This window comes from Penaeus japonicus, unplaced genomic scaffold (assembly GCF_977035675.1).
Source record: "Penaeus japonicus unplaced genomic scaffold, GWHDUDI00000001_assembly GWHDUDI00000030, whole genome shotgun sequence".
Classification (NCBI taxonomy): Eukaryota; Metazoa; Arthropoda; class Malacostraca; order Decapoda; family Penaeidae; genus Penaeus; species Penaeus japonicus.
The window spans coordinates 318,827-327,700 of record NW_028234432.1 but is presented as its reverse complement, the minus strand read 5'-3'; the positions used below and the strand labels follow the sequence as shown (position 1 = coordinate 327,700).

The window sequence follows — 8,874 nt, the reverse complement described above, 5'->3', positions numbered from 1 at the left end:
GATATTTTGTTAGATAGCACATACACACACATACATGATGAGATCCTGCATATATAACTGGATATCATAGTACTTACCATCTGCTCATCATCGATGGAGGTGATGAACAGACGGCCTCTCTCTGTATTGTGTTATCCAGTAGTCTTTCTTCCACCAAGGATCTCTGGCTTATTAAACAAGAATCTCACTACTAGATTCAACTTGCTGGCTGGTTGAGGAGAGAGAGTACCTGTAGCCTCGGCTGTGCTAGCGTGAGTGCTTGTTCATCTGCGAGCATTTCAGTCAACATCTTGAAGACAGTAACCAGCAGTTTAGTTCCTTAAGATGACTAAAAACTTTCATGGTAACAATGTTTAAAATTTATATATAATGCAAGCACCATGCTTGAGAAAAAAGATGCTGCAATACCATCGTGGTGGTCCCTGGTGGCTACGGGTAGAAATTCCAGTCATCCAGCCAGCCTCGTCAGGAATGGCTTGGGATCCCCTCAATTCTTTCTCCTCAGTGTACTGTTCACTCTTTCTTTTCACCTTTTTATTTTACTTCATTAATCCCCCCTTCTCGATACAGTATGAGTGTCCATCACTTGTTGCCAATAGTGACAGGCCTCTCCATGTATGTGCTGACTCCCACAGTGTTGTGCCAAAGTAAATGATGATTTGTTCCATAAAAAACAATTCCTTTGTTTTTCCATAAATATAAAGACTTCTTTGCATTTGTGGAAACATGAAAACTTTCTTCCCTGAAACTGATATTCATTTAATCTGAAAAATGCATTAAGAAGTATAAAACCAAATATAATACTGGTCATTACTGCTAATGTCTATGGTACATTTCCCATGCAAATGAGACCTTGACATCAAAATGTAAATTGGAGTTTGTACATTTATGGCTGTTTTGCACACACACACACACACACACAAACAAACAAACACAAAAATGCACATTTCACAGGTTAACACCTTTTCTCTAATTCGCAAGTTATTAATTTTACCTTTTAGTGCATATGTTAGTTAATGTTTTCATGTTACCTTTGTAAACGGATAAAGGTATGTTTCACAGCATTTAAAATATTTTTGAAGTGATACTTCTGACTGCCACTTTGGCTTTAGGTCATCCATAGCTTGTCTTCTGGCAAGACTGACACTTAGGATTGACATCTTAGCACCAAAAAGTCTGATACATCATAGGTTTGCTTTTAGTAATAGATTTTATTTGTAATCTCTTAGACTGCCAATGACCTCTACATGTAAATTAAATCAAATACACACACAAAAAAAAATGCAATCTTAAAAGAATATATATTTTAAAGTATTTACCCATCTGAAGGCCACTTCCAATGGATTATAGCATCCCTGGACTTAAGTAGGATCAAGCAACTTGTAGGTTTTAGAGATCAATTGACGAATTGAAATTGACTGCCACATAAGGTCAGTCAGTATTAGCCAGAAATTGCCCACAGTTATACCTTAAGGAGTATGGAATTTTTTAAGGGTAATTCTACAACACAGAAGTCTTTATATCTTTATTACCATCATTCCACACAACTAGGTAGCAATATCATCTTAAAAAGTAGATACAATCCATTATCTCTGAATTTATCAAAAAGAATGGGCAAAATAGCAACAAAACAGGTTAAATACATAATATATATTCTCTCTTTCTCCTTTTTTATGAGCTTATTCTACTGAAAGACGCTAAGGTAATAATTTGTGAATGTAAATCATTACTTCTCACGCACTGTTTTTAATCATAAGTGCTCAAACTAATGTCATTCTATCTTAATTCATCTTCATGGCAATTATGGCAAGGAAAATTTAATCAGCAAAATTATATTCTTTACAAAAAGGCTCCCACTTTAAAATCCTGCTCAATCTACGTGATGTTGCCAAAACAATACCAAAACGTGGTTCTTCACTGAAAATGAACTCTGAATTATCAATAATGCACATTGCCATTCTTTATGAGCAATAATCTTAAATATAACATTTTTATCTGCCCATTTACATATAATCTGAATGTAATATTTTCATTTGTAATTCAAATTTTATATATACAAACATTATATATATATATATATATATATATATATATATATATATATATATAAAATAACAAGTTTGGGGCTTATAGAACGTATTTGCATATTTCATATCTCGACTTCTTACTTTTTCACAAGAACACAAAAAATAATACATAGTACTATCAAGAATTTCACACACTGAAAGCAGTATAATCCTGTTTTATCATCACAAAAAAATAAATATATATATTGAATACAAAATCTACTTTTGATAAGTCCACTCATTATATAGTTATTTCCTTAAAAGAGTTGAAATAAAGAAATATATTCAATCTTGATATTCCTTGAGCTATCAAGATCTTGTGAGGCCAGGTGCATAATGCCTTAAAAATATGCATCGAACATTTGATAAGATCAACACTTTAATTGAAATATAAATATCAATATTTGAGTATTCTGGAAGATGTTTGGATGAAGCTTAAGACTAAGAAAGTTATACTTCATGATCATTGCTTAATCAATATTGTCTATAGCAATATGTGTTTGTGCTTATCCAATCGAGACCTGAAGTACGATCCTTTTGAGCAATTCTTTACACATTATAGAACTTTCATTATTCAAAAACTGTACTCGGTTCTAGTATTTACGACTGATTTAACTTTTGTATGTTGTCCAATTTCTGGTATTGTCCAACCTAACAATTCATATTATCAATAGATGATTTACTAGAGTTATTGTAGAAAGATTTATTGGTATCTTAGCTTCAACTCATATATAAGACTCCCTCATCATGTTCAAATACATTCAGTGCTGAAAAACCACCAAGGAAAATGCAAACTCCTCTGAATATGGAGAACAAGAGTTGGTTCCCTTCATTACAGTCTCTCATCCCTTTCGCTCTTAGGCCGAGGGTACAAAGTGTCCGTGAAGTGGCATGGGCACTGTTGCACGCGACTGCACTGTTGCTCTGCACAATTCAGTCATGTTTTCTGCATCAAGAATCAGCAAATAGGCTTTCTTTTCATCAATGGAATCTATACACTGCAGTAGAATTACTCCATCATCTTCATCCTGTAAAAAATATAGATGTATGATGTGATTACAAACAAATACTGACTACCTATTTAATTATAGTATCTATACTCCTATGCCTTTTCACACAAGAGGTACAGAGTTATAAAGGTTTACTCACTACAGCATCAGGTCTGCCAATGAATACTGGAGCAGCACAATATATGTGGTCTTCAGAGAACTGCCAGGTCTCCCCAGAAGTTACATCTAACTTCATCACCTGAGGAAAACATAACTCCCTTATAATCCATACATAAAAATGATCTCAAAAAGTGAAATATTAATAGTAACGGGATACAATATGATGAATGGATATGCATTTTGATCAGTGTTCATATACATGCTTAGATGGTAAAATACCGCCAAAGTTACACATTTCTATTTTACTAGCATCCCCAAAAGTCGGCTTTTCAGAACTTACAAATCCTGAATCTCCCCCGTCAGGGCTGGGTCCCATGGCCCAGAGGAACTTGTGCTTGGAGGCCATCTTGGTTGGGTTGATGCACGGGTTCTCGATCGGGAATTCGGTAAGCTTCTCGCTGGTTAGCCTGATCTGTTGGGGTGAATGGCTGATTTAGGCATAATATAATGGTCTGAATTTTTTTTTCTTTCTATCATTGACATTATACATCAGAAGTAGCTTGATTATTTTTATGTTTGGCATTCCCTTATTTTTTAATTGTGAGAAACATTTAAGACAAACAAACTCACACACACTAAACAAAGGACTGGTATTATCAACTACTTCAAAATTACTTACATGAATGTCATCCTTATTTGCAAGCACATAGATAAAAAACAAAATTAGATACCAGTACTACCAATACAGTTTCCATCTATAATATATATATATATATATATATATATATATATATATATATATATATATATATATATATATATATATATATATATACAACTAAAAGATTTAAATTGGTCAGTTCCATCCCCCACCCCTTTGGCTGAAGGATTACGATTTATGTTACTCAAAAACACTGTATTAAACCCAAGAACAAGAAAGAAACGAGGCTGCCCTCTTTTCAAGCATTCGTTTTCCTTGAAGGAGAAAGATGACACGATACCTCTTGGCCTGACCAGGTGGCAGTGCACGATGTTCCTGGAAGGGTGATTAGCTTCTCCTTTCCTTTGGTGTTGGTCGGAACCACAAGTCTGTGCAACTCTGACTTGAACGATTCCACAAACTCGGGAGAATTTTTCCCCCTTTGTTCCTGAAAGCATCATATCCATATATTAGCTACGTTCTCTGATGCAGTTGAAGAAGAGAGATTTCACCGACAACAGACATTACTCACTCTTAATGTGCTGATGAACATGTTGTGAAGGATTGTAGCATCCTTGTATGTAGGGATATCCATGATAATATGGTCACCGTCCTCATAGGCATTGGCCACATGCATGAAGAAGAACGGGTCTGTGACATATCTTGTCTTCACATGCTTCCAGGTCTGTCTGTCAACCACATGGATGAGCACCTGGAAAAAATGGCAAGGCTTAAATAAAACAAACGGATACTTTGGGATTTCTCTTGCATTCACTTTTACACACTGAAATACAGCTAAACAAATAATTCCTGCATTTTCGATGAACTTACACTCCTTATTCAAAACACGCACAATATACTTTTACACTTATTTCACTTGCAGGAAGTGGTAAGGTGAAAATGCGGCACCAAAAAACGGATACGCAGGTTTGAAAACTACTAACAAAACAAATTGAAAATAAATGAATGAGAAATACTTACTGGTTCGTTGTGCCACTTCAGGCCATCGATAAAGGGCGCGTTGCTTACAATATCACTCAAGAGCTCGGAGAGGGACACGGCCAAAGGCTGTTCTATCAAGATCGCGTAATTTTCAGTCATGGCCATTGAGTGCATGTACGCTGGGGACAACCTCCATCTGGCAGGTACGGATGCCACGATTTTTCCTTGTTTTAGGTTACCTGCCAATTTGAAGACAAATAGTTTAATGCAGGGAGTGAAAGGAAAGGGAGGGGGGGGGGAGGAAAATGAGGGAGGGGGACGGACAGACAGGGACAAACAGACACACAGACAGACTAAGACAGAAAAAGACAAGACACCGAAAAGAGCGTCAACCCACCATCTAATGGGTATCTTAGGATGCTGTACTTGGGACCCGTCACGCCCACGCCCTGGCCCACAGTGTACACTCCGTCGCTCGCTTCGATGGGGTGGGGGCTCTGTGTCATAAGCCCGTGTTTCTTGTTCACATTAATCTAAAATAAAGAAAACGGGAAAGGCATACTTAGCAGTTAATTCACATCCTGTCTCGTCTGTTTATTTCTACATTGGTACGGTGTTTTATCATTCCCCTGACATACGAGAGCTGCCAATTGATTTATATTTAATATTCGCCCAACTATAAAATGTGAGAGTTATGCGTGTATGTGTAATTAGCCTAAGACGTGATTATTTTTTCTCTCTCTCCAGACGGATTCTCTGAAACCATCTCATGAATCAAGGAGCGTTCTAGGTTAGCATAGGATGTACAGCGTTTTACACAGGAACAGGAACAGGAACATGAACATGAAAACACACACACACACACACACACACACACACACACACACACACACACACACACACACACACACACACACACACACACACACACACACACACACACACACACACACACACACCCTAACACACCCTAACACACCCTAACACACCCTAACACACCCTAACACACCCTAACACACCCTAACACACCCTAACACACCCTAACACACCCTAACACACCCTAACACACACATGTGCACACGCATATGTGCACATGCACATGCACATGCACATGCACATGCACATGCACATGCACATGCACATGCACATGCACATGCACATGCACATGCACATGCACATGCACATGCACATGCACACGCACACGCACACGCACACGCACACGCACACAGGCATATGTAGGCGCAAACGCACGCGAACACTCACACAAATCCAGTAAAAGCAAATATGATGAATAAACATACAAATAGAAATACAATGATATAGAAACGAATGCAGGTAAGCAGCGTTACAGGTACAAACACCGTTAATGATCCTTTTAATCATGAAGAAGTCGACACCTTTCTCGACTCCGCGTGCTTACCCTCTCCTCGGTCTCTAGGCTCTCGGTGTTGACCTGCAGCATGAAGGGCGTCTCGCACATGGCGTAGTGCTGTGGCCCGATGTTGACCACAGACACGAGTGCGTTGTCGGAAAACATTTTCTCGGGGTCCATGGCATCGAGGAACCTGAGAAGAGGGGGAGAAAAACAAGAGCGCTGAGGAAGAGAGGAATCAGGGAGAAGGGGAAGAAAAAATAATGGAGGAGTGATGTAAACGCTCAAGCGCTACGACCTTGAACCCTGGCATTAATGGATTCATCCTCCTGTCACCATCAAGCAACTGGTAATGGACTGGTAGTGCCACCAACACTGACCTTCCATTCTGGCATGCCCGTTCTTAAACAATATTACTGTTGCCTCTTCTGGGATTGATAATCTATGAAGTGATACTAACGGCCTTAACAGTGTCATCAATCACTATTTATAGCGCCGCTACTAATCTTGGCCATGTTTACGTTACTGTCCTTGGCCGTGAGCAATGCTAGCGATGGCTTCAACACTTGGGCAATTAGGAATGAATACCATGATTCACATGTGCCAAAAAAAAGGTTGTGGATGGCTAACTAATGACTGTAACAGGCAAGACGAATGGCGTACACTCGATACCTTTCCACAGATTTTAGTTGCTTGTGAGCCCCGTACGAAAATGGACCCAGGCCCTTTATCTGAAGCCTGGACGAACACCGAACAAAAAACAAACGAAGATAAACGAAATAGAAAGCAATAGCCCTGGTTCTGGAGCCTGGACGGCGCCTGTCACTGACCTCGAGAACATGCCCTTGGAGGCAGGCGCCGGGGTGCCAAACTCGGCCCTGGTGATGGCTCCCGCTGCCTGGTTCTGTTCGTAGGTCTTCGATCGAATGAAGCGGCTGCTGTAGCTCACCTTGCCGTCGTCGATCTCGAACCTGAGGACACGGCCAGTCAGTTAGGGAATGTCTAGTTGGAATGACCACACCTCACTCTCAATCAGTATTCATTTGTGGTTTATTTATATACACCTAATTCTCCTAGGCGTAATTCCCCCCGTTTGTACACTGCATTCTATAATGGCCACTACATACTACAAATTTATTGAGGGAATATCATTCCATTTTCTTCCATTTATCTCTCCCTCTCCTGAAAATACTCACTTCTGCAGGATGGCCGAAGCATCGAAGGCATGTCGGTACTCGCTCTGGCCAACCTTGGTGAGTCCCGGCCCATTGTACACCAAGCGACCCTTCAGCCATTCCGGGGGAGCTCCTAAGGGAAAGAGAAGGAAAGGGCTGAAAGGACTACCGTATGAACGAGCCCAAATATTTATGGCAGAGCGGAATAGGAATCAACAAGGGCTGGTCAGGGGCGTTAGGTATAGACACACATTCAGACAGAAACAGACAGGAAGAGCTTAAAGATATACCAAATATTTAAATTGAAGTAGGGCTGATTGGAATGGTTCTATCAGCTAACGAGACCTGACCAGGATAAGGATATCAGACTGGTAGGATCTAGGAGTAGATACGCGGAAGGGTACCTATGCGAGGTAATTTACAAAGGTTTCTATGCAAATGCGAGGCCTTCCAAGGGATGTAGAAGCCAATTCTTTTCGGAAATAGTAGTTGATACGCGTGCGGATTTCGAACCAGAAGAAAGCAGAACACTGCCCAAAGTGGACTCTTGACACGGCTTTGGGAAACAGTCGAAATATTCAATTGTTAAAAAAAGCCAATGATAACAATTTCAACAGCATAAAAGCGCCTATGCTTGCCATACAAATGATACGTTAACCCAGCAAGTGTAACCCCATCATGCCAAAATACGAACCCCGTAGTGATATGATCAACTGACCTGAAAGCTGGCACGGGATGGGGTCTGTGATCTCCTCATCGCAGTGCCTACACAGCACCGAGTAGTCGTATTTTCCCATGTTACGGGACACTTCCGTCGACCTGGGATGGAGAAGGCAAAGGGCTGATTTCAAACCTGAAGATAAATGGAGGGCGGGAGGGATCTGGCAGAGAGAGAAACAGAGAAAGCGAGAGGGAGGGAAAGAGAGAGTAAGAGAGAAAGAGAGTAAGAGAGAGGAGAGAGAGAGTGAATATAAATAGAGGGAGGGAGGGATCTGACAGAGAAAGAGAGAGAGGAGAGAGACAGAGCCAGAGAGAGAGGGGGGAGACAGAGCCAGAGAGAGAGGAGAGAGACAGAGCCAGAGAGAGACAGAGCCAGAGAGAGAGGAGAGAGACAGAGCCAGAGAGAGAGGAGAGAGACAGAGCCAGAGAGAGAGGAGAGAGACAGAGCCAGAGAGAGAGGAGAGAGACAGAGCCAGAGAGAGAGGAGAGAGACAGAGCCAGAGAGAGAGGAGAGAGACAGAGCCAGAGAGAGAGGAGAGAGACAGAGCCAGAGAGAGAGGAGAGAGACAGAGCCAGAGAGAGAGGAGAGAGACAGAGCCAGAGAGAGAGGAGAGATAGAGACAGAGAGAGAGGATGAGAGGGAGGGAGAGAGAGAAAGAATGAGAGAAAGAAATAGAAAGAGAGAGAGGCATAGAGAGAGACAAAGAGAGGAAAAGAGGGAGGGGGGGAGAAGAGAGAGAGAGAGAGACAGACAGCGAAAGAGATAGGAAGGGTGAGGGTGAGAGAAAGA

The 8,874-nt window shown here is 40.8% G+C and overlaps 1 protein-coding gene across 1 annotated transcript in view; it reads right to left on the bottom strand.

Annotated features, from left to right (window-relative positions):
• Positions 1–1,511: 1,511 nt before the first annotated feature.
• The window catches only part of LOC122247943 (carotenoid isomerooxygenase), a 13,468-nt gene continuing 6,105 nt past the window's right edge, over positions 1,512–8,874 (bottom strand). The window contains exons 2-12 of the mRNA XM_086554820.1: positions 8,083–8,183; positions 7,386–7,497; positions 7,020–7,160; positions 6,238–6,382; positions 5,215–5,350; positions 4,857–5,056; positions 4,408–4,587; positions 4,177–4,323; positions 3,516–3,647; positions 3,216–3,314; positions 1,512–3,094 (exon numbers count right to left, since the gene is read on the bottom strand). Coding sequence (XP_086410946.1) covers positions 2,924–3,094; positions 3,216–3,314; positions 3,516–3,647; positions 4,177–4,323; positions 4,408–4,587; positions 4,857–5,056; positions 5,215–5,350; positions 6,238–6,382; positions 7,020–7,160; positions 7,386–7,497; positions 8,083–8,183 — 1,564 coding nt within the window. The 3' untranslated portion in view covers positions 1,512–2,923. The remainder of the gene's footprint in view (positions 3,095–3,215; positions 3,315–3,515; positions 3,648–4,176; positions 4,324–4,407; positions 4,588–4,856; positions 5,057–5,214; positions 5,351–6,237; positions 6,383–7,019; positions 7,161–7,385; positions 7,498–8,082; positions 8,184–8,874) is intronic.